Below are 26,988 nucleotides of genomic sequence, written 5' to 3'. Positions count from 1 at the left end.
TGATGAGCTAGCTTCATGTCTCTTCTCTGATGTGATGTGAAGAGGAATGTTGCTATCTGATTAAACTTGTGTTAAGACAAACAGCCTGTGGATGCAGTGTAAATACTGATTGCAGTATGTCTTGATGCTTATCTGATGCTTATCTGTGTCCTTGCGTATAACAGTGCCAGGTGGCTCTGATGGTCCGAGCGGTGTGCTCATTTGCTCAGAAAATTACATCACTTACAAGAACTTTGGGGACCAGCCGGATATCCGCTGCCCAATCCCACGCAGAAGGGTGAGTGTTTTGGTGGTTATGCATCAGAGGTGGTGTTTCAGAATTAAAGCCGTATTTCATACAGCTGTCTTCGAGGCTATAGCAGTTCAACTGAAATGATGAGGTTTTCATGTCTCTTCTCTGCCACAAACCCTGGAGACAACTAAGACTTCTGATCTCATGACTGCTCGTTTTAACAAAAGCATAATTATGTGGTACTTGTGGTTTTCCTTGACCGCACGATAGAATGTCTTGTGAGTAATGCACAAGAGCTTGAAAATCTGCCATAGTGGTTTCGAACTGATCCATTTCTCTTCCTTTCTCCCTGCACCAACTCAGAATGACCTGGACGATCCAGAGAGGGGCATGATCTTTGTCTGTTCAGCCACACACAAAACCAAGTCCATGTTCTTCTTCCTTGCCCAGACTGAGCAAGGAGACATCTTCAAGGTTACCCTGGAAACAGATGAGGAGATGGTAAGAGCTGTAGCCACTAACTGGGATCTAGTTGACATCAGGGCCGCCAACCGGTACGAAATTTCCATATTTTGTTACGAAATTTCATTGCAAAATATAGTGGTATGGAAGTACGAAAATAAACTGAAAACATGACCAAAAATAAAATAATGATGAATTTATAAAACACATGCAGAATTGTGAGAAAACACAATAAAATGTTAAAAACAAAGCTTTTTTTTTTTTTGGTTGCTTCTGGTTTAGTACTTACCGAGTTCAGACAACCGACTTCAAACGTAGCCTTGTGTTGTTGTATTGCGCGTGTGCTGATGATCTCCGTCATAATATTTTCTGTCTCATGATTCTGAAAAGAATGAAGCACAAACTAAAATGACAATGCATCCAAGTGTTCTTACCAAAATATTCTCAAATACCCATGTATTACCAAGTGTGACAAGGGTCAGTACTAGTGTTGCACCGATACCATTTTTTTGGCCCCGATACCTATACCTGGCTGTGCAGTACCGACCGATACCACTCCGTTTGAAGTGTGTGTGTATATATATATATATATATATATATATATATGTGTGTGTGTGTGTATGTATATATATATATATATATATATATATATATATATATATATATATATATATGAAGAGCTGCATACTTGGATGTAAAATCATTGCTATCATGGCTTTGTCAGGCTGCTGCTTACCTTTGTGAAACAGGAAAAAGACTAATACAAAGTGAATCCAGTAGAAACTCTTTGTGTTCGTTCACATGTTTCGTCTTCAAATGTTTTATCAGGTTTGAGGTATTGAAACTGGCCGATTTAACTCCACCTCTCGAAACTTTCAGGCCGCAAATCTTGCATGTAGCCATTGTACTCGCCGGAGTTTCTATGCTGAAATATATCCAGACCGCCGACATTTTCTTCTCGTGGTTTGTTTTTCCTCCGCATGAAAAAGCTGCCCCTGTATTGGCTAAGAGCAGCTATTGGCCCGCTCTCATTGGTCTGGAGCAGGTCAATAGCAATAGCTGCTTGGCGTGCTTGGCAGGCATGCACAGTGATCACGTGTGATCACACAACACAGAGTGTAGTGAGTGTCGGGAGAGAAGGCTGCGTTCAAGTGTCATACTAGCATCGGTAAATGGTATCGGCGCCCTATTTCTTGCTACTCGCCAATACCGATACCACCATTTTAGTGCCAGATCGGGGCCCTGCCCGATACTGGTATCGGTATCGGTGCAACACTAGTCAGTACTACGCTCGCTGCACTGTGTGCTCATCGGACTTCTCAGTTGCCGCATCTGGCATTTATGATATTGCTACTCATGTTGGAGGGATCAGACACCGAAAATTAGCAAAGCTGAGTGCTTAATGAAGTGTTTCTCTAAAACAACTACAGCTACAACTCTGTATTATGTTCATTTTACAAGCCATTATGTTTCATGGTATTTATTATCCTTGTGGGATAATAAAAGGCTATCTTATTTTGATTTATCACAGTAGTTGAGGACTTTTATTATTATTGTTTCTAATTTATGATGTTAATGTTATTGCATTAGTAGATTACAAATAAAATTTCAGTAAAAAATTTTTTTTATTAGAACAGAACAGAATGCCTTTGTCATTGTACACAATACACCGAAATTGAAGTGCTTCACCTGCGAATTAAAAAACACATTTATAAATAAGAGACATAAAATTTGAGACATAAACATAAAACCAATAATACAAATATTAAGTGATTTGCACAGTTTAATTATACAAGTATGCTTCTATTTTCAACAAGGGACCAAAAACACTACGTTATCTCATAAATTACACTACCGTTCAAAAGTTTGGGGTCACCCAGACAATTTTGTGTTTTCCATGAAAAGTCACACTTTTATTTACCACCATAAGTTGTAAAATGAATAGAAAACATAGTCAAGACATTTTTCTGGCCATTTTGAGCATTTAATCGACCCCACAAATGTGATGCTCCAGAAACTCAATCTGCTCAAAGGAAGGTCAGTTTTATAGCTTCTCTAAAGAGCTCAGCTGTTTTCAGCTGTGCTAACATGATTGTACAAGGGTTTTCTAATCATCCATTAGCCTTCTGAGGCAATGAGCAAACACATTGTACCATTAGAACACTGGGGTGATAGTTGCTGGAAATGGGCCTCTATAGAGATCTTGCAGTCACGTGACCGGAAAGTACACAACCGCCATCTTGTCGGTCAAAAACACCGCTGAATACTGCTGCACTCGTGTACAGAATGGATCAATTTCAACCGACGGACGACACGGCTCATTTTTCTAATGAATAGATAACTAGATATATGTCTAAAATAAACGATCTACAGATTTGTGACCCTTATGGCTTACCGGACGGAGTTTTCACGACCGGATTTTGAACTGCCAGCGGAATACCCGGACGTGTATAATTACCTCATTAACTTTCCCTCGCTGTTCAGTGGTGAAGCACTGCGTGCTTATAAATCTCTGGACAGTTATCTCTACAGAAATTCAGGATTTGTCAGCGACTCAGATGTGGCATCTTGTAAACAAGAATCCTCATTGGACGGGTAAGTCACTTAAGTATTGAGTATAGCACTGACCAGCCGATTATAGAATAGAATAAGGTAATTCCTGCTGTAATTCCAAATCGTCCGTCTTGTTTACATGGATCTGGCGTTGGAGAGGTAGAGACTTGTCAGTGGAGATTTGAGTAGCTGTTTTCTGAGCTTAGTCAACAGGCCGGCTCTGCAGCCTCGCTTTTGCTTCTGCTCCCGGTGCCGCCTCCTTCGCTTTGCTTCCGATAACAATCCACAGAGACCCCGCTGGTCTCTCTATCTCGTCCGGAATGTTTTTTTTTTTTTCTCGTCCGGAATGTTGTGCATGCGATGGAAATCGCTACAAACCGTCATTTTCTGCTGGAAACCAATGTCCAGTAAGTCCATACGGTTGTAGTGGATATTGAAGTCCGGTACAGACGAACAACATGCAAAAATACACACAAAAAACATAAAAACCGTGCACAGGTAGGGAGAGCTTGTAGCCGCAGCCGTTGTAGTAGAATTGTATATAGTAGGGTTTTCCAGAAGAAAAGGTAGAAGCAAAAGTAGAAGTAGAAGGCGGAATATGGCGTTTGACCGACCGACAAGATGGCGTCTGTCACAATCTGGATCGGCTGTGACATCACATGCAAGTGCTCCATACACCTATGGAGATGTTGCACCAAAAACCAGACATTTGCAGCTAGAATAGTCATTTACCACATTAGCAATGTATAGAGTGGATTTCTGATCAGTTTAAAGTGATCATTGAAAACAACAGTGCTTTTCTTTCAAAAATAAGGACATTTCAAAGTGACCCCAAACTTTTGAACGGTAGTGTATATCTATTATCAATACATTAATATTTAGGCTTGCATAATTTTTTTTATCTGTACATTCGCATCATACCAATAGTAGTAAGGACTTTAATAATAAAGATTTTTCTACATCTGAGCACAAAAGTTTCTGAATTAGGGTTGGCAGCTCTGACATGATAAAGTGGGATTGGCTGCTCGAGTTCTCAAATGTTTTATTTGAATTTATTTTATTCGCAATGGTAGCCTGATCCTAGTCTGAGCATCAGACACACGGTCCATGATAAAAAAAAAAAAAAGGGGGGGGGGGGGACATGCATAGATGTAAGGAATCCCCTCCCCCCAATTTCTGAGCATCAACCAGTAAAAAATGGGAACTAACTGCAGGTAGGAGCTCAAGTTGTGATCACGTGAAGATGGGAACTAAAATTTGCCATAGGATTGGTCTGAGGGATTATTCGAGCCAGCTATATTTGCATTTGTTGTATTCCCTGTCATACCTAAATTGTATAATGTCAACGTAATGTCACTTTCCATAGTCTTACTGGAATTGCGTCTGTATCGCATGGATTCATAGAAAATGAAGATTGCTTTGTCATTCACTTTTGTGAACTGCGTCATGTGCCTATGGGGAAGAAATTATATACAGTGGTGCTTGAAAGTTTGTGAACCCTTTAGAATTTTCTATATTTCTGCATAAATATGACCGAAAACATCATCAGATTTCCACACAAGTCCTAAAAGTAGATAAAGAGAACCTACTTAAACAAATGAGACAAAAATATTATACTTGGTCATTTATTTATTGAGGAAAATGATCCAATATTACATGTCTGTGACTGGCAAAAGTATGTGAACCTCTAGGATTAGCAGTTAATTTGAAGGTGAAATTAGAGTCAGGTGTTTTCAATCAGTGGGATGACAATCAGGTGTGAGTAGGCACAATGTTTTATTTAAAGAACAGGGATCTATCAACATCTGATCTTCACAACACATGTTTGTGGAAGTGTATCATGGCACGAACAAAGGAGATTTCTGAGGACCTCAGAAAAAGCGTTGTTGATGCTCATCAGGCTGGAAAAGGTTACAAAACCATCTCTAAAGAGTTTGGACTCCACCCATCCACAGTCAGACACATTGTGAACAAATGGAGGAAATTCAAGACCATTGTTCCCCTCCCCAGGAGTGGTCGACCAACAAAGATCACTCCAAAAGCAAGGCGTGTAATAGTCGGCGAGGTCATAAAGGACCCCAGGGTAACTTCTAAGCAACTGAAGGCCTCTCTCACATTGGCTAATGTTAATGTTCATGAGTCCACCATCAGGAGAACACTGAACAACAATGGTGTGCATGGCAGGGTTGCAAGGAGAAAGTCACTGCTCTCCAAAAAGAACATTGCTGCTCGTCTGTAGTTTGCTAAAGATCACGTGGACAAGCCAGAAGGCTATTGAAAATGTTTTGTGGACAGATGAGACCAAAATAGAACTTTTTGCTTTAAATGAGAAGCGTTATGTTTGGAGAAAGGAAAAACACTGCATTCCAGCATAAGAACCTTATCCCATCTGTGAAACATGGTGGTGGTAGTATCATGGTTTGGGCCTGTTTTGCTGCATCTGGGCCAGGACAGCTTGCCATCATTGCTGGAACAATGAATTCTGAATTATAGCAGCGAATTCTAAAGGAAAATGTCAGGACATCTGTCCATCTCAAGAGAAGGTGGGTCATGCAGCAAGACAACGACCCTAAGCACACAAGTCGTTCTACCAAAGAATGGTTAAAGGAGAATAAAGTTAATGTTTTGGAATGGCCAAGTCAAAGTCCTGACCTTAATCCAATCAAAATATTGTGGAAGGACCTGAAGCGAGCAGTTCATGTGAGGAAACCCACCAACATCCCAGAGTTGAAGCTGTTCTGTATGGAGGAATGGGCTAAAATTCCTCCAAGCCGGTGTGCAGGACTGATCAACAGTTACCGGAAACGTTTAGTTGCAGTTATTGCTGTACAAGGGGGTCACACCAGATACTGAAAGCAAAGGTTCACATACTTTTGCCACTCACAGATATGTAATATTGGATCATTTTCCTCAATAAATAAATGACCAAGTATAATATTTTTGCCTCATTTGTTTGACTGGGTTCTCTTTATCTACTTTTAGGACTTGCGTGAAAATCTGATGATGTTTTCAGTCATTTATGCAGAAATATAGAAAATTCTAAAGGGTTCACAAACTTTCAAGCACCACTGTACCTTCATGCCTGTTCTCTGACTAATGCTGAAGAGAATGTTGGCATCTGACCTCTACTTCACCCCTTTCCCAAATCCCAGCATGCATTGCGCGCTGGGAACTTCCGATGGCTCAGCTCACATTGCTGATAATGGTACAAAAACAAATATTGGGCTATAAAATCATTTCCGGTGTTCAAATATCGAATGTAAGCTGAAATGTGATGTTTGTCTGTCTGTCTTATTATAGTAATCACCCTGTCTGTCCATGTGTCTTGTGAGCACAACTCCTCCTAAACAGTTTGATGGATTTTGATGAAACTTTACACAGTTACAGTATACCACTTGAAGATGTGCATAAAGGAAAACAATCCTGGTCTCGTGTTTCAAAGGGGAGATGATTCAACTTATTCCCTTATATATGGCAGTATATGATGACCAGCTCGTAAGCAGGGGGTATTCTATAGTGAGTTTACTCACAGTTCTAGTTTGTCGAGTTACTGGTTCAATGGTATTTTTCGTCAGCACAGAAGCTAATCGGTCATTATGATCACTTTGTCTTTGTCGCTGACTGCACTGCCACTGCATTCTGTGGTGCTCACTATTATAATCTAATTGTACGAGCAGACATCCAATGAGAAATAAATCCTATGATATAGATTGTATGTTAAACGTTTAATGCTTAGCTGAGGCCGAGCAACAATCATCTTAGCCGCTAGCTGCTTGTGCATTTGACTCTAATTTTAATGCCTTTTACCTCTGCTGCTTTCTGGTGCAACCAGAAATATTCTACATTGATCCCAGTGGTCCACGGTGGTGAATAAAATATTTGGAAAGTAATTAGTGTGCTTGCTCAAGCACACTATTGTTCTTCTTAAGCCTAGGTCACAACCGGATGTACGAGTTTTTGGCCGTGCGATTTTTGGCGTTTCCCAAATCGCTGCGGTTTTTTTGTTCATGGAGAAAGACGCACGTTGGCCGTAAGTTTGTCTTGCAACCTGAAAAAAATGTAAGCGCCCGTAGAGTTTGTTTGACATGACCAGTCTACGGCTCGAAAATCAGCACGTCACACGCGTGACCTCTGTGCGTTTCTTGCGTTTTTTGTACGTAGACCGGCCGTAGGAGCACGTACGGCCGGTTGTGACCGAGGCTTACAGTTTACTTATTCTGCCTTATTCCGACATGTTTTTTGGATCCACTACTCCTCCTAGGGTGTTCGAGATAGAGACACCGTTCCAACTCTGAGACGTCTGGTCCGAAGTGGTGTAGTGTGCTTGTATACGGCTTTTGGATCAATGTGCCCGTTCTCTTGTTCTTGTCGTTTTTCTTTTGTTTTTTTCCCATAGAGAATGAATAGGGCTCATGAATCGAATCGTCCTACTCGGATACGCTCCATTGCAGATGCACCAAACCTCATGTGATACTTCAGGCCAACTCCCCTGACACATACATGCAATCGGTTCTGACCCGCACTCATATTTTTCCTTTCTTTTTACTCATCCCTTTTTCCTCCATAGGCTTGCATTGATTTTTGGCCCCATTGAAAATGAATGGTGTTCCAGGAGAAAAACTTTCACTCTCCATCAATTTTTTTTAACCAACTGACCAAACTTCAAGAAACTTCACTTGTTGGCTCAGGCCAAGTCCCTGCACAGATCCACCCCCTCATCTGAGACCTGCACTCGTCTTTTCCTTGGTTTTCACGCATCTCTTTTTACCTCCATAGGCTTACATTGATTTTTGGCCCCATTCAAATGAAGGGAGTTTTGCTCAGTAACACTTCACCACACTTCCACCAAACTTCATACGGCACCTCAGGCCAAATCACCCATCACACACATGATATCGGTTCTGACCCGCACTCGTCTTTGTCTTGCCTTTCATCCGTCCATTTTTTCTCCATTTTGCCGCTAATCAATGGAAGCTTGACTGAGTCATTCCTCCCTTCCCCCATAGGTGATGATGCATTTGGCAAGGATCTGCTCATTTGAAACTTTGACAGCAAATCAACTTCAACTCAATGGCCACTTTATTAGGAATACTTACACGCACACACGATAGCAATTAGCATTTAAGCATTCACGTGTTACCATGTTAGCATGTTACCCATTACGATATCATGCCTGTTGTTAGCATGTTCACCATTAGCATGTTATCATGAGAGCTGTTAACATGTTAGGATTAGCATGGTAGCATACAGAGTTCGCATGTTTGCTGTTAGCGAGTTCGCCTGAGCATGTTAGCATGCTAACTGTTAGCATGTTAGCTGTTAGCATGTCACCTTCAGCATGTTAAAAGTTAACATACTAGCCATTAGCCTGTTAGCATGATAGCTGTCAGCATATTAGCCTTAAAGTGTTAGAATTTTAACAAATAGCATATTAATCATTAGCATGTTAGAATGCTAGCGGTTAGCATATTATCTATTAGCATGTTAGCATTAACATGTTAACATGCTAGCTTTTAGCATGTTAGTATGCTGTTAGCATGTTAGTATGCTAGCTGTTAGCATGCTACTTGTTAGCATGTTGGCATGCTAGCTTTTAGCATGATAGCTGTTCTGCTACAGCTCAGCAAGCACACTTTGCATTTTCTCTGTGGAAATGCAATCTAGTTACTGATGATTTCACGTCATGAATTGAAGAGATCGCATCCATTTGTATGGGTGTGAAGCAGACCAGAATTCAGACATTTATTCTCGGATCCTATTAAACCTGTCACCCGACTGACATCAGATGTGCATCAGTCTGCTGGTCTGACATAGAAATGTTCAAAGAAATTTCATCACTGACTCTGACTGAACAGACGGGGTGAAAGCTGTACTGTCAGTCAGTGGAGTCTGCAGAATGCAGTGGCAGTGCGGTCAGTCAGCGCCAAAGAGAATGCGATAATATAAGGATGACCGATTAAAAGCTTCTGTGCCAACGAAAAATACCATGGAACCAGCAACTAGACAAATAAAGGCAATCTAATAACATCAAATTACAGCTTACATTCAATACTTGAACATAGAAAATGATTTTATAGCCCAGTATTTGTTTTTGTACCGTTATCAGCAACATGAACCGAGCCACCGGAAGTTCCCAGTGCACAGTGCATGCTGGGATTTGGGAAATGGGCGAATAGTAACGAAAACAGCCTGTCAATTTGTATACATTTAAAACTCTCATGCAAATAGTGTTATCTCTTCTAGGTCACTGAGATCAGGATGAAATATTTTGACACCATCCCTGTCGCCACTGCAATGTGTGTGTTGAAGACCGGCTTCCTATTCGTGTCATCAGAGTTTGGAAACCAGTAAGTTGCAAAATACAGCCACAAGTCTGGCAACAGAGGTTAACTGAAATTGCGTTTACTGAAAATTTCCTGTTTGTTTCTTGTAAACTAATATATATAATTTTGTTTTTTAAAGCTCTGTGGTTTTCTCACTATTTTCACTGTGACCCATTACTTATTGTAAACACTTCTCTTTTATAGCGTGGTAAATGGTTTGAGCAGGCCACACCAGTTCTAGAAAAGTTTCAAATGTTGCAGCACAACTGGAAAAAAAAAAAGCTAGCACACCGCAAAAAAATTTAAAACTGAATTTGAGGATCAAATTACTTCATACTAGTGAAATTATTTTGCTGCATGGACAGATATTTTTACTTGGTAAGACATCTTAGACTAACCTGGTTGCAATCTAGAACTAGGTTTAATAATCTCAGAATTGGTGTCTTGTATTCTTCTGATAGGAAATGCTAGATCGGTTCAACTATTCAAGATATTTTCACTTGCTAAGATACCTTTTTTTTTTTTTTTGCAGTTTACTGAGGTCATGGATTAAAGTTTGGCAACCACAACAGTGTAATAATGTTTCGTAGAAAATAGCTGATGCGGATGTCACAGAGTAAAATGCAACAGAGTGAAAGAAAAATAGACAACATGACTTTCTATTTCTTTTATTGATTGGTCACCCAAAAACCTAAAAAAAAAAACTTTTGTTCTGTAAATGTTTAATAGGATGAAGCAATATTGTAATTGTCTTAATGGCCGAAGCTTGTTCATTCAAAGCTTCATCGTGGTACTGACTTTAACCTCAACTGTATGAAAGATAATTAGCATCGATTACTATTTTTGACAAAACCAAACTTCAGTTACTTCACTCAAAAAAAAAACAAAACTATTGTTAAAAGTATTTATGAAAACTGTTGGGGCTGTACACTGCATGTACATCGGAAATGGGGAACTTTTTTACAAGCGCAAGTCAGAATTACACAGTGTGTGAAAAGGGGGTTTCATAGTGATGTAAAAAAAACAACAACTTTGCGTAACCATCAACAATTTTTTTTTGCCTGCTTAAAGGAACGGATTTGGTATGTTTGTTCCTGTTTATGCTTCATTATGTTTATACTTGTCTACAAAGCATAACATTTAGAACGCTAAAGCAGTGGACTCCTTCATGTTTGTAAACAAAAATGTCTTGAAATGGCGGAATCCGACACCCGTAGTTTTAGTCCCACATCTGATAATGATTTTAACTCCAGTTTGAATGCCTGTGCGCTGTGTATAGTAGAGTTGTTGAAACAGTTACTCATCTTGCAAGAAGTTAAAAATTGACAGAACCCTTTTCAGAGTAATAAATGGAGGTGGTGGCTGCAGGCTATAAAAAGGTTTAGACAGCGTTATAAATTCTTGTCCATCTTTCATGAATATGAAAATGGGAAAAGTTTAAGGTTAAAACTGAAATTTAACATTCCTTGTGTAAAATGCATAGATGATCGATAAAAAGAAGTTTTAATTAGACCATAAGCAGAGCGAGAAGTTATTCAGGGTAAATCCTCTCATCACTTGATGATAATTTTCTGTAAGTTTTGACTAAGCTTCAATAAGAATCAGGAAACTTTTTTTATTAATCCGGAAGGAAATGACCAGTTATGTGCCTTCTGCTTAAGTTTAATATATCTATATTGGAGTTTTAACACGTGTTTTATTAACTGCTCAGGGAAATGAAAAAGCATATTTAATCACATGATCAAGTATCATTTTTGACTGCACTTAACCTTTCCGTTCTCCCAGCACATGTAGAGATGATCTTGCACAATATAGCCCTTGGCAGTTTCTGTATTGTTTAGCTGAATGTTAGTGATGTGCTGAACATTTTCAGTTATCTCATGACATGGCTCTTTCCAATTATTTTTCTGGTTCATCTCAAATTTAAGTCTCAGTTTAGTATACGCAGGGCTCGAAATTTGCCGTGGTCCGGTCGCCCGAGGCGACTTAATTTGTCATTTGGCGGGTAATTCCTGTCACTAGCCAGCCCAGCTGGCTAGTTGAAAATAAAAAAGATATATGAAGCGAAGATTCAGACACACCATCAACTAAAGCTGCCACATATTAAGCATGTGCCGTCTCTGTATTAATCGATGTGTTTATCGGCAGGACGGTCAGGCTGTCATTTTTTCACTACTGCGCATGCATATAACAGACATCCCAAGTCTCCCGGAAGTTCCGGGAGTCTCCCACATGTTGATCATGGCTCCCTGATGCCCGCAAATTGGATAATATCTCCCGGAATCTAGAGCAAGCGAGCAAGAGCGTGCACGTGAAACATTAATGTCTGCATCGCGCATATGACAGAGTCCGCGAGGGAGAGCGAGAGAGACTGCGCGTGTGCCTGTTCATGTAACACATGCTAGACAAAGAGCATCCTGATTGGTTTACAGACATCACAACCTGCAGACACCCCCCCACCCCCTCGCTGATGGGGGGAAAAAGTCCATTATTATTTGTTGATATTATATTATGGTGCTCTGTGTTGTTCTCATTTATGTATTTAACAATAGTATCAAAATACTCCGGTTCTTGAAATAAATGCACATTAGTCATGAACAATGGTAACTACTCTCTTTTGTGTTATTTTTGACAGAAGTAAAATTCATACATGAACAAATTTTGGCTAGTTGATTTTCTGTTTGGCGAGTTACTTTGGAAGGTAACTAGTCCGGCTGGCTGGTGAAAAAATATACGAATTTCGAGTCCTGAGTATACGGAGACTTAAACTACAAGTTTGTGTGCGTAGGGTAGAGATAATAATAGGTGCAATGATGTTTATAAAGTATACGCATGCATTTGCGATGAACCGGAAAAATAATTGTAACATGACATGGCTCTTTCCATCAGACAGGTTTATTTTTGTCATGTTTTTTGCTCTTTTGTTTTTGTTTGTATTAAGTATGTGTCATGCCAAGGATGCCTACATTTCCTTCAGGATCAATAACGTGTCTGTCTGTCCTTTAGTTATCTGTATCAGATAGCCCACTTGGGAGATGATGATGACGAACCAGAGTTCTCTTCTGCCATGCCTCTGGAGGAAGGAGACACCTTTTTCTTCCAGCCACGACCCCTTAAGAACCTGGTACTTGTAGATGAACAGGAGAATCTTTCCCCTATCATGTCCTGCCAGGTAAGTTAGTGGTATAAGGTTGTTTGTACGCAATCTGTATGTACATTCGGGGTTTTCCTTCCTTCAGTCTGTAAAATTGGGTAACTTGTGGTTGTGTATAGGTTCGGTAATGGCTTAAGCGAAACATCATTTATGTGGAAGGTCAAAAGGTAATACCTACAGTGATGAGAGTAACAAAATTGTTACCAGTATTATCCATGCTCGAACGGTTTGGTATTCCAGCCTCATTAGGAACTACAGAATAAACAGTATAGCAGAGGTGGACAAAGCACCCAACTTTTATTACTGAAGTCAAAGTACAAATTCCGCTGGTCAAATGTTACTCCGATACAATTGAAAGTTGTCCAGTCAAATTTTTACTTAACTCATTCCCTACGGCAAGCCGCTGACAGCGGCTCGGCGAATTTTCCCATTCCCTACGGAAAGCCGGTACTATCGGCTTTGGTGACGTCATACGGAATTCCCTCGGAAACTCCCATAAAGCAGTACACGTGAATTTCACCAATCAGAGCTGTAGAGGACTGCACATAGACCACATTTTGATATTATAATTAGCGGGAAACCCGTGTAGGGAAGGTTTATTATAGCAGGAATAGACTGCTATAATATTATTATAGTATTATAATATTATGACTGATGCTTGTGAAACCTACCTACTTCAGAATTATACAAAAATAATTCCATATTTAGAAAGTATAGGTTTCAAGGACTCGGTAAATGTATACTTTTCTACCTCTAAAATAATTTGTTATGGAGATAGAGACATTTAACTGAATGTACCTATTAAATTCGTGATTTTCACAAAAAGTATTCCGTCAAAACGTGACCTGAAAAAAATTGAAGTATTTCATAAGGAATGAGTTACTGTAAGTTAAAGTACTGAAGTGCTTGCTTTTAAAAATACTTAAGTATTAAAAGTACCTTTTCTGTCAACGCGTTGTTGTATTATTGCCACAACGCTTACAAAACCTAATGCCGTTACCAAAGACAGAAATGTGAATTCACAAAATGAGTGCATGCTGTGCCATCGTGGTGGTTTAACGTTAAGCTAGCTAGTCAGTGAAGCTCCACCTGACATGCTAGCAAACTCTTTTCAAACTCAATCATATTGGGTAGCTAATGCTACTAGAAAAGAAAGATTTCTACATTCTGTTTATTTGGCAAGATTATGCTCAAACACATTTCTGAAAGGACTTGAGATAAGTTAATGTTATTCATGTAGGCATAACTCCGTTTTTACATGCTAACTGTGTCCAACTTAACTAGCCATGTGTAAATGTTAGCCGTGGACAAGGCTATGGCAACTTGGCGAGCAAATCCATAGAAAGTCATTTGACTAACCAGACTGCACAGCTATTGCAACGTTATCACTAGCTCTAAAAGCACAGACAACTTCATTGCAAGCTTTCTCTTGGAATAAAATGTTTACAGACCTCAATATGTTTCTGCAGGTTGGACGGTGAGTTTTTGTAGGCCGTGATGTGGTTCGTTTTTGGCAAACATTTAAAACGAAACGAATCTTTAATCCTTTCAGAAAACTGAAACATGGGTTCATGGGCCATAGGTGCGTGCATTCTCCAGAAGAACCGCCTCCTTCCATTCTGCCATCAACTGATTGTGTTCAAATAATGCTACAGAGAAATCACTGAACTTGATTTTATAGTCTATGGATGTGACGTGACCCTAATGATTACTGATAGACTGTCTCAGTGTCACCTGAGAAAAAACCAATCACGTTTTAGAAAATAAAAAAAAATCCACTTTCAAAGCTGCTTCATAGTAACGAGGACCTTGATAGAAATGTAGTGGAGTGAAAAGTACGATATTTGTCTTTCAAATGTAGTGAAGTTAAAATCAGAAGTTTCCAAAAAAAAAACCTCAAGTAAAGTACAGATACTCAGTGTATTTACAGTGGTGCTTGAAAGTTTGTGAACCCTTTAGAATTTTCTATATTTCTGCATAAATATGACCTAAAGCATCATCAGATTTTCACACAAGTCCTAAAAGTAGATAAAGAGAACCCAGTTAAACAAATGAGATAATATTATACTTGGTCATTTATTTATTGAGGAAAATGATCCAATATTGCATATCTGTGAGTGGCAAAAGTATGTGAACCTCTAGGGTTAGCAGTTAATTTGAAGGTGAAATTAGAGTCAGGTGTTTTCAATCAGTGGGATGACAATCAGGTGTGAGTGGGCACCCTGTTTTATTTAAAGAACAGGGATCTATCAAAGTCTGATCTTCACAACACATGTTTGTGGAAGTGTATCATGGCACAAACAAAGGAGATTCCTGAGGACCTCAGAAAAAGCGTTGTTGATGCTCATCAGGCTGGAAAAGGTTACAACACCATCTCTAAAGAGTTTGGACTCCACCAATCCACAGTCAGACAGATTGTGTACAAATGGAGGAAATTCAAGACCATTGTTACCCTCCCCAGGAGTGGTCGACCAACAAAGATCACTCCAAGAGCAAGGTGTGTAATAGTTGGCAAGGTCACAAAGGACCCCAGGGTAACTTCTAAGCAACTGAAGGCCTCTCTCACATTGGCTAATGTTCATGAGTCCACCATCAGGAGAACACTGAACAACAATGGTGTGCATGGCAGGGTTGCAAGGAGAAAGCCACTGCTCTCCAAAAAGAACATTGCTGCTCGTCTGCAGTTTGCTAAAGATCACATGGACAAGCCAGAAGGCTATTGGAAAAATGTTTTGTGGACGGATGAGACCAAAATAGAACTTTTTGGTTTAAATGAGAAGTGTTATGTTTGGAGAAAGGAAAACACTGCATTCCAGCATAAGGCCTTATCCCATCTGTGAAACATGGTGGTGGTAGTATCATGGTTTGGGCCTGTTTTGCTGCATCTGGGCCAGGACGGCTTGCCATCATTGATGGAACAATGATTTTTTTTTTTTTAAACTTATTTTTTATTGGGTTTTCAGTGACAGCATTCCAGTATATTCACTTTTCTCTATCCAGCTGTAGATGACAATTGTAAACATTATAGCCAAATTAAGATTACAAGCAAATAAGACAAAATAAAAACAAATATCCACTCCCAATTAAATACATTAAATAAATTAAATCAAATATACATATTCAGACATTCATATATACAAGCACACATACAAATAAGCAGTCAGGAACCCACAGAACTTACACTAAGGCACTGTGTGGATTATGTAAAAGAGGTGGTAAAGGGGGGGTGGAACAATGAATTCTGAATTATACCAGCGAATTCTAAAGGAAAATGTCAGGACATCTGTCCGTGAACTGAATCTCAAGAGAAGGTGGGTCATGCAGCAAGACAACGACCCTAAGCACACAAGTCGTTCTACCAAAGAATGGTTAAAGAAGAATAAAGTTAATGTTTTGGAATGGCCAAGTCGAAGTCCTGACCTTAATCCAATGGAAATGTTGTGGAAGGACCTGAAGCGAGCAGTTCATGTGAGGAAACCCACCAACATCCCAGAGTTGAAGCTGTTCTGTATGGAGGAATGGGCTAAAATTCCTCCAAGCCGGTGTGCAGGACTGATCAACAGTTACCGCAAACGTTTAGTTGCAGTTATTGCTGCACAAGGGGGTCACACCAGATACTGAAAGCAAAGGTTCACATACTTTTGCCACTCACAGATATGTAATATTGGATCATTTTCCTCAATAAATAAATGACCAAGTATAATATTTTTGTCTCATTTGTTTAACTGGGTTCTCTTTATCTACTTTTAGGACTTGTGTGAAAATCCGATGTTTTAGGTCATATTTATGCAGAAATATAGAAAATTCTAAAGGGTTCACAAACTTTCAAGCACCACTGTAAGTACAGTACTCAAGTAAATGTACTTCGTTACTGTCCACCTCTGCAGTATAGTTATGATTAGTCTAATCATGTCTCTTCGATGATTTATTGCTTCAGAGATCCTTTTCCCTGCCAGAAGTTAGGATTTGTTCACACCGTATTCAGTATTGGGGGGGGGGGGGGGGGGGGGGGGAACCTGTGACCGCGCATTTTGAACATCATGTTCTCCAAGTAGAAAAATTCCTCCCAGCGGACTTTGGCATGTGCGCTGAAGTGGTTTCTCAACTGTTTATTAATGATTGGACAGCTAAGATAGTTATGATGTTGGTTTTCTGTTCATGTCGTGACTTGAGATTGACTTTAACAATAGTAAATAATATCATGGCTTAATCTAATGTGGAACCTCATTTATAAAGTAAACCATTGTCCAAAACATTCATTTTCAGTTTACAGGTAGTCGTCGACTTACGACTGTGTTTGGTTACGACTGACCGGTCGTAAACCGATCTGGTCGTAAGTCGGCCTATGTTAAATGAACGCAAGTATATTGTGATGTGTAATGATATTGTAATCATCTTAAAGTCTTCTTTTATCAACATTTTCTTATTTCATTACCTTGGCTCATTATTTGGTTTAAGTCAAACACTGCGTACAGTACAATTCACTTAATATGTGCAAAACAAAAAATACGAAATACAGGTGTGAAAAATAGAAAACATTTTAGTTTAAAACATACCAAAATGGGCGGCACGGTGGTGTAGTGGTTAGCACTGTCGCCTCACAGCAAGAAGGTCCGGGTTCGAGCCCTGTGGCCGGCGAGGGCTTTTCTGTGTGGAGTTTGCATGTTCTCCCCGTGTCCGCGTGGGTTTCCTCTGGGTGCTCCGGTTTCCCCCACAGTCCAAAGACATGCAGGTTAGGTTAACTGGTGACTCTAAATTGACCGTAGGTGTGAATGTGAGTGTGAATGGTTGTCTGTGTCTACAGTATGTTTCAGCCCTGTGATGACCTGGCGTCTTGTCCAGGGTGTACCCCGCCTTTCGCCCGTAGTCAGCTGGGATAGGCTCCAGCTTGCCTGCGACCCTGTAGGACAGGATAAAGCGGCTAGAGATAATGAGATGAGATGAGACATACCAAAATACAAATGTAAAACAGAGCAAAATACAAAATTTAGTGACCGCTGGCATCACTGGTGCTTGGCTGTAGATCGTCTACGTCATCATCAGCTGTTGCAGTGCTCGGGTTGGCAGGAGCATTTGCTTGTTTCATAAACCAGGAGCTGGGGCGGAAACTGTATGACGGAGTGCTCGAGGGAGCGCAAGAGAGACTGCGCATGTGCCTGGAGTTGGGGCGGAAACTGTTGTACGTGGCGAGAGGCGCTGCCGGGAGCTGGGGCGGAAACTGTCGTACGCTCAGCTGGGAAACACTTGCCAGTCATAACCAGACGGTCGTAAGTCGCATAGGTCGTAAGTCGACAACTACCTGTATATTGTTTATTGCCAAATTAAAAGCATAATCAGTTTGTCCCAAGTAAACTGGTTGAAGCCTAAGGGCCTTTGCACACCAGATACATGAAATTGTGATGTGAGAAACACAAAGTATGCACAGATTCCGATGCGAATTTTTTAATATGCTGTGTTCCGTTTTGTGCTCGTTTCATGCTGTGACTCAGTAGCCTCTTGAATGAGTGAGTCATCTAGCAGTGATAAAGACCATAATTATAAACATGCTCTCAAGAAAGAGAAAGTCTTGTGTGCACATTGCAATGGGAACTTTCATAATCTTGTTAGAGTTGAAGCTGAGAGATGGGATGTTGGACAAAAAGAAAGCAAGCAGTGTTCACAGGTTAAATAATATGAAGTTTTATTCCTGTCTTTTAGGAATATCATTAATAATCATTAATAAAATGTTCTATAAATAAATAACTAACTACTGTATTCATACAGTAATGTAATACACTGCAACCCTGCTATAACGAATTCTTTTACTCTGAACTTTTGCATATAATGAATGAAATTTGTGTCCCCCACCTTTAATGACAATAAGTTGGAGTCTTTAAAAATAAAAAATAAAAATCACTGTCACGTTCAGGTGCATGTGCTAAGGCGCGCAGGACTGACACCGTTCTGCACAAGCGCAACACGATCGCACTAGAAAGCATGTTCAAGCTGCCAGTGTAGCTGCAGTCTTTTTAGTTGCGAATTACAAGTATTTTCGCGTGTTATTAATTGGCCATGTCAAAACAAGCAAAACTTTCCTCCTTCTTTCGACGTGAAGAGAGGTAAGCAATTTATTATATATATATTTTTTTCCATCAAAGTTGCATTTTGTGTTTTTGAAGTTTAAGTTTTAGTGCCGTTTCTAGAACACAACATCAAGAAAACGTGGAAGAAACAGCAATAATGGAAGAGCCGGTTTCTAAGCTACCTAAAGCTAGCAATGGGAATTATTTTTTGTTACATAATCTACTCAGGCTGCCAGTCAGTGTGTGTGACACACACACCCTGCTCCCCTGATTTACATGAGAAATTTGGTATTCATTGGTGTTTAAATTTACAGACAATACGAACTAATGTAAACAATTGGCTTCAACTCGCATAAATATGAATTGGAAATTTTTAGTTCACTTTAGCTTCTGCAAACGCACAACTCTACTAAAAGATTGATAAACAAAGCTCAACGTCCCCAACATTGAAACCTGAAAGCTTTAGAAACTCTAACAGACCTTTACTTTTTAACAGCGCTGTTTAGGGATTTTGCTGAGTTTACCTTCAACTGTCTGATATTTTTTCAAAGTAATGAACTGTGTAGCAGGAAAATCACCGCGTTTTCTAAATGCACTCCTGAAAATTACTCATTAACGAGGGGAATTAAATTTGGTATTTTTGACATGTTAATCATTAATGTACATGAAAGAAAAAGGCTTAAAAATTATAACTTGTTTTAGTGAAAATAAGTACTAAAATGCACTAGAATGTAGGGTTTTGCGTGTTATGTTATTAAAATATTTTCGGGGGACGAAAATATTTTATATAATAATTAGTGTTTGGATGCAGTACAGTGGGATGTAAGGCTCAAGTGCAATACACAAACTTACAGAAGTACAGGAATATTAAAAAAAATTTTTTATATAAAAATAAACCACTAAAAATGCAGAAGTTGAGATTTCCACATTCTGAAGGTTGTAGTAGTGGGGAATAAGACTCACTAGAAGATATTGGAAAATGACACTCAGATCCACAATGGATATTGTCTAGTTCTTATCTAGTGTTTATACTGTTTATATTGTTTGTCTGAGTGTTCAGTGACGATGAAATCGGGCACTGAGCCCTGTGTTGCAATTAAAGTGCATATTCTGGACCAATTTCGTGGTTTTTTTTTTATGAAAGCATGTCCCTTTACACACTCATCCAGAAGGGTAATTTTGCACAAGGCCATCTGTCTACAGCAGAAAATTGTATTTATTTATTTAGAACATGTATAAAAAATATATGTAACTATTTGTACATACAAAAGAAAGAAAACGAGAAATAAAAAAAAAACATAGAGCTAAGACATTACAAAACACCGCACATTGTTCAAAAAAAGGAGTGTGAAGAAGTACAATACTTTTTTTAATTTCCCCACTCCTTTTTAACTACCCCGAAATCCAAACTACATTAATACACCTATAAAAATATATACCATATATACACTTCATGAATATCTATATAAATATATAATTACAAAATAAATATATACTACATACCATATACACTTCATAAATATCTATATAAATATATAATTACAAAAATAAATATCTACTACATACCTATCCCTATAAATATATAAACTATCCCCATAAATAAATATATACCATATACTAAGTTAGTGCTAATATAACAATCAACCCTATTCTATTTATAGATTTATCCCTCATCATCCTCCTTTAACATACTTCCTCTTCCATATACTTGTTTAAAAATATAATAAAATAACAAAACACATTTGGAAAAATCCCAAGAGAGTCTGGAGCCAGATTCGTGACGTCACCTGCGGAAGCGCCAGCAGGCTGCACGAGCTTTGCACGGTTTCAGTGCACAGCCTGTGTAGACCAAGCGCTCCCATTTCTCTCTCATTGTCCGGTCTTTTGGAAAACAATGAGTACTAATCCCATCATGATTGGTGTTGCTACACCCTCCTACGACACATCTGTTAACCATTTTAATAATTATGCGATAACGTTGAAGAAATTTGCAGAAAACCATCAGGTCGTTTTCTCATAAACAAACCAGCTCTGACGTAGGATTCAGAGGGAGGCGTCCCGCACGCGACGTCACGAAAATCAATGTTTCCCAGGAAATCCAAATGGCAAGTTTTTTCAGAGGCGGACCAATTCGCCTCAAATGGCTTGATTTCAACTGAATTTTTCTGGTATTGCGCAAGGTAAAAAAAATTGCACAAAATGTGACAGATATTTGACCAAAGTTTAATATAAAATAGGAGAATTACATTGATCTTGCTCCTGAATTTACCCGTAATATGCACTTTAAGTCCAGTATAAGAACCGGTGCCATATTGTCCCTGGGTTTCTGTACCCTACCCTAACCGTGGGTAGAAGCTCCCCCTGAGCTTTTCTGTGTTAGGTGTGTGGCTGCAAACCTCAGCGATCTACACATACCATACCTGGAGTAGGACGTGTCTTTGATTTTTCTGAGCCTATAACCTGACCTTCCTTCTGCAGGGGTTATAGTTTAGGATGGAGCAGTTGTTGAATCAGTGCTCTCGAAAGCGTATGAATAGAATGTCCTTTGAATATGAACAGAGACCTTGACGTTTTGGAATTGCCTGAGGTGGCAAAGCCATTGCCCTGCTTTTTCTTGATTATGATGTGGAGTGACCAGGAGAGGTCTTCGCTGATGTGCACACCGAAATAGTTGAAGCTGGCCATCCTTTCTACAGGAGTGATTGTAGATGTTAAGAGAGATATAGTTTCCTCCCTGCTGTCCCCTGAAGTCCGCAACCATCTCCTTGGTCTTAGTGATGCTTTTCATGACGCCACATATTGCCTTTAACCACAAGTTGTCCTAGTGGTTGGCGTGTCCGCCTCTCGATCGGGAGATCACGAGTTCTACTCACGGTCGGGTCATACCAAAGACCATCGTAAAAATGGTACCTACTGCCGTCTGGCAAGGCACGCTGCAATGCAGATGCAAGTGGGGAGTCAAACTCTCACGGTTACCAGAGGACGAGCCCCCAACTGTAACCCTAGCTACCGTATGTAATAGGCAAGAGGCCGAGGGCTACGGAAACAGAGACCGGCACCGCCCTATGCGCCACATGGCGTGGGAAGGACTTTGATTTGATATTGCCTTTACTTGAGCCTCCAGCAGTGACCAGGGTAGCCTCCAGATGTTTTTGTTGCCTGGATTTCAGCCAAGTTTGTATGTATGTGTTTGCGGAGGCATGTAAACACCTGTAGTGGCGATTGAGGTAAACGACCAGGACAGGTAGAAAGCACCGCACGTGAATGCCAGATGCTCCAGAGGAGAGAGTAGTAGCATTACTCAGATCACTCCAGTATTTGTTGGTCAATAAACTGACCCCTTCACCCTTGTACTTGCTGGAATCAGCAATCCTGTGCTTGTGTAAAACGGAAGGGCTCTGACCGTTATTGTTTGGTCCGATATGAGGGCTGTTGGCCACGTTTTAGTGAAACAAAAGACGTTAGAATCTGTCACGTCTCCTCCTTTTGTTTGACTAAAAATTAGCTGCTACCCCTTGTACCAGGCGCTAAACAATAATGCCTTTCCCTGTTTTTATTAATATAGCAAAATGTATCACGCAAATTAACTTGGGATGTGTTTGTTTTCAACACAGGTATACAAAGTTTTTCTTAAATAATACTTTCTGACATTTGCTTGGAAATGCTATGCATGATTGCAGTAATTTTTTCCCTTAGTGTCCGTTCATCCTCGTGCTTCTGGCCCAGCATCATTTAAATCATTTTTTCATTGTTGTGCAACACAGTAACATAAGATTGAGTGCAAAAGACCACTTTGTTTCAGGCAAAATGAAGAACTGTGGTAAATTGCAACGCTGGCTGCTTGCTGTAATGTGTCTCCTACACTAAGACGTTTCCCTTTTTTCCCCTGCAGATTGCCGATTTGGCCAACGAGGACACACCTCAGCTGTATGTGGCTTGTGGTAGAGGACCAAGGTCTACGCTAAGGGTCCTTAGACATGGTCTGGAGGTGTGTGTGTGTGTGTGCGCCTGTCTGTCTGTTTAGATAAGTGTCAAATGTTTGCTTCCTGCTTACAATTTTTTTCCACATTTGTAAGCATGCAGGCAAGATTCTAAAAACATCTGTGGTCTGACACCTTTTATGACACAGTCGTGTTGCGTACATGCATGTGGCCTGACGGAACATCTCATGTACGTGTGTGTACTTGTACACGTAGGTCTCCGAGATGGCGGTTTCTGAGCTTCCCGGTAACCCCAATGCTGTGTGGACTGTGAGGAGGCATGTAGAAGGTATATGCCCTTTATGACCTCTGTGGGGGTGGGGAGTTTTCTCTGAGTGTATCCCATGTGGGGAAAAATGTAAGTGTTCTATCCATTAGGAGCCCTTTTAAGCCAATCTTGAATCAATATAATCATCTTTTATTTAACGAAGTTTAAAAAAAAACTCATTATGCTTAAAATCTCTTTTTCCAAGAGTGACTTGGCCAAGAAAGCAGCAAACATTGTTATAACAGTAAAATACAAACACGTACATACAGGAATTAAACATGCTGTAAAATCCAATTTCTATGCAATAAAAGATCACTGATAGAAATTTCAGAATCCACACCAGAACAAACTTAAGAACAGTCACATTGATCAGTAGCGCTATTTTCTCAATCCTTTAAAGTTGACTTAAATTTCCCCATCGTGACCAGCTCTGTGCATTTCAGTTCCTTCTGTAAATTATTCTAACAGAGAGGAGCAATGTATTTAAAAGCTTTTTTGCATAGTTCTGTTTTGACTCTAGGAACAAACGTTTGTAAAATATCATTGCTTTAGAGTAGCCTGGGAAATCCCATGCTGCTTTGCACAATCGTTCCGATCTGAAAAGACAGCATGGAAACTATGGTCTAAAGGCTCGCCTGAGTTAGGGAGCCAATCAGAGAGTGGGGAGGGGTGGAAAGACGGTGACGCGTACTACTCGACAAACGGAAGCTTGTAGTTTATTTGGGACTGTTTACGGATCACATTTAACACGGCGGCGAGCGATACGAACCAAACTTTCGATCAAGCTTTAGACACTGTTCTGAATAGTTTAGAGCAAAAGTTTGTTTTAAAAAAACCTTCTCTTCTTCGCCTCTTTGTCACTCTAACTACGTCACCGGGTACAACTGCCATGATTGGCCATAGACTACGTATACGCCAAATGATAGACATTCGCAACGTCCAATAAACGGCCGTTGACAATCGTAAACCACACCTCCCCTACGAGAAATTCAATAGGCGGATTCCAGACCATATTTCACTTGTGACATGGTCTGAGTGTTAACCAGACTAGCTTTAGAGCAGTGTTTCTCAAAGTTTTTCAGACCAAGGACCACTTTGTCCAAAAAAAAATGTCAACACCCCCGCCCCACACAACACACACACACACACACACACACACACACACACACACACACACACACACACAGACCATACAGAGATGTGTACTATTAGGTGTTTTTAATTGAAAAAATTATGGTTAACTAAATACATTAAAGCCTATCCATTCCATATCCTCCATGGTGTTTTAAAGGCAAACGTAATGGAGGTTTTAAAATTCAGCAAACAGTTAATCAGAACATTTCATATCAGTTGTTCAAAATTAGGAGGAACATGAATGAACTCTTAACTGAACCTGTCAGCCACTTCTCCATCCTTGTTGTTTCACTTTCAGTAAATTAAAAAAATCCGCCACGAACACGAGCTAGTTAGGATTAGCCTCTTATATGTTCAGAATTTTCGTTTGCTTGTTTTCAGGTCTGCCTGCCTGTTTGCCTGTGAGGCAGAGATTTGTGAGGCGACTGTTGCCTAGAGACGAGAGGCGGAATAAGAGCACGTGCACACTACAAGTTTTATGTGGTGCAAATTCAGATGCAGAACGCTTTTTTAATAATAATAATGATGAAAATTACAGGGTCGTTTGATTGCTGTTAAAAACAAGATTGGATAAATTTAACTTTCTAATAATGTTACAAAGCATACGCTAGCTTATCTTGAAACGCTGACTACATTTGTAGATCACCTCGCGGACCACTTGAAGTCTCTCGCGGACCACACTTTGCGAAACACTGCTTTAGAGGAAGCTAGCAAGTTAGTATTGGCTGAACACCAGTAATTTCTACTTGTACAGTAATGTGTTTTTCTATGCTCTAACTTGTCTCCTGCATTATTCCACGAAATCGAGTCGTACATGAGCTGATAGCCGATGAGCCGCTTAGCACCGAGCTGGCTATAGACCCCTTTCACTGACGTCACCCGAAACCGGAAGAAAACAGACCCTGCGCCATTTTGGAAGACCAACAAACTCGTGATTAGGGGAAAATACCATAGATATCTATGGAAATAATGGCAGCGGTATGTGAACCCACGAGAATAAAGTGGAGTGGCAAACGACTTAAACAAACAAATCTGAGCTGTTTTATTTATGATTTATTGGCCCAACAGTAGACTTGAAAGAAACCTGTGTGAGACTTGGCAAAAAACTGTGGATATAATGGATAAGTCTGTGCGTGATCTGCGGACACTTTGAGGTAAGCAAACGCAAGTATCACTTACTATACTCATCAGTCATAGATTAGTCCAGTACAAACATGACCAGCTTGCTTTTTTTCCATTTGACTGTCGCAAGTTTTTTCAGGCTGGTACAGTCAAAAATTGAAAAAAGTTTTGGCCTACTAAACTAGTCATCGACTCTACTAGTGTATTAATTGGAGTCGACATGAAAACGTTAGGTAAAAACTTTAAACCAGTACAATCTCTTCTTCAAAGTTTCACCAAATGGTTTTATTTATGCAATTTAAAGCTCATAATACTGTATAACTTTGGTCGAGTAAAAACACGGAGCAAAAACATGGCTGAATCCTGAATGACTCCTATTTGTTTAAATAGGGGACTACATAGGCGGCAAAATGTAGTTTCTTTTTCCCTGCCATGGAAGTGCACTTGTATACGGAGGAGGAAAGCAATTTGCATTACAGCCGTGAGGTGGCTCGGCTCGGTTTTCCCTTTCGGGCGCTCTCGTTTTCTGTTAGAATTTGGTAAAGAAAAAAATAAATATTATTTGCCAGCTTACCGGGTCCATTAACATAAATCTGACAGCTGACAAGGTCGGGATATAAACGAACTTTTGCGTTAAACTGTGTGCTTGGATTCACATAATTTTTTCTGAGTCTTATCATCTGGGTCAAACCCATCAATCACAGCCAGTTTCTCCACATGCCGTGCCCTTTCTGCAACTGGTAATGTACTCACATAACCCGAATTATCATCCATCGTGTCACTTTACTCTCGCTCGTACTTTGTTTTATATTGTGAGTGCATGTACTTGGTCTTCCAATATGGCGCCTAACAAAATGTCGCGGCGCGGTGACGTCATGTGAAAGGAGTCTATAAGCCATGTACGACGAGATTGAGTGGGAATAACGGGTTAATTCTATCCACATTCACTGGATTTTGAGAAATGGAGCATTTTTATTTTTTGCATATTCGATAAATAACTTTAAATAAAAGTGTCTGACAAAATAATTTCCGCTTAGAATGTAAACAAATTGGCGAAATGAGAGTAGCAATTTGTGAAAAATGCTATTACAATAATTATTGGGAAAAAAAAGATACGTTCTTGACCCTGTAGAACAGGATAAAGCGGCTAGAGATGATATGAGATACGTTCTTACTATCTCATACTTTTATTCTATTTTTTTGTTTTTGAGTAGTGTTTTTATTTCGTTCTCGGTTGGTTCAGCAAAGCGCTCCGCCATTTTGCTTTTCTCTGTTCATGGTATATGAGCTGACAGCCTAGTAGTAAAGTAGCCAGTCAGAATGCACGAGTGCTCATCCAGTGAATGTGGATAGAATAAGAACCAATCTACTACCACTACTAACAACAGTATGGATAGATAACCATTCAACTTGCACTCCTACCATACAGTAGAGCTGCAACATCACTACAGTCAGTAAAATTGGATGATGATGATTGGCAACAAATTTCATTATTGATGAATTCATCTGTGTTGTGAAGCACACTATGGCACACTGTGTTAAAAAAAAAAACAGTCACCTCACTGCAAATGTATTTAATGGAAATGGCAAAGCACATTACAGCAGAAAAAATAGAGCAACCAAAGTCCCCTGGACTCTTGTCCTCATGACATAATTTGTATTTTCATATGAGACATATCTCAATTTCTACTTATTCAT

At 39.7% G+C, this 26,988-nt stretch overlaps 1 protein-coding gene across 1 annotated transcript in view; it reads left to right on the top strand.

The window, feature by feature from the left end:
• The window catches only part of sf3b3 (splicing factor 3b, subunit 3), an 86,017-nt gene that overhangs the window by 20,409 nt on the left and 38,620 nt on the right, over window positions 1-26,988 (top strand). Inside the window, exons 7-12 of the mRNA XM_060923853.1 lie at window positions 165-277; window positions 596-733; window positions 9,491-9,594; window positions 12,577-12,742; window positions 22,679-22,774; window positions 22,983-23,055. Coding sequence (XP_060779836.1) covers window positions 165-277; window positions 596-733; window positions 9,491-9,594; window positions 12,577-12,742; window positions 22,679-22,774; window positions 22,983-23,055 — 690 coding nt within the window. The remainder of the gene's footprint in view (window positions 1-164; window positions 278-595; window positions 734-9,490; window positions 9,595-12,576; window positions 12,743-22,678; window positions 22,775-22,982; window positions 23,056-26,988) is intronic.

This window comes from Neoarius graeffei, chromosome 6 (assembly GCF_027579695.1).
Source record: "Neoarius graeffei isolate fNeoGra1 chromosome 6, fNeoGra1.pri, whole genome shotgun sequence".
Classification (NCBI taxonomy): Eukaryota; Metazoa; Chordata; class Actinopteri; order Siluriformes; family Ariidae; genus Neoarius; species Neoarius graeffei.
The sequence above is the reverse complement of the archived record's forward strand: the minus strand, read 5'-3'. Positions and strand labels throughout refer to the sequence as shown.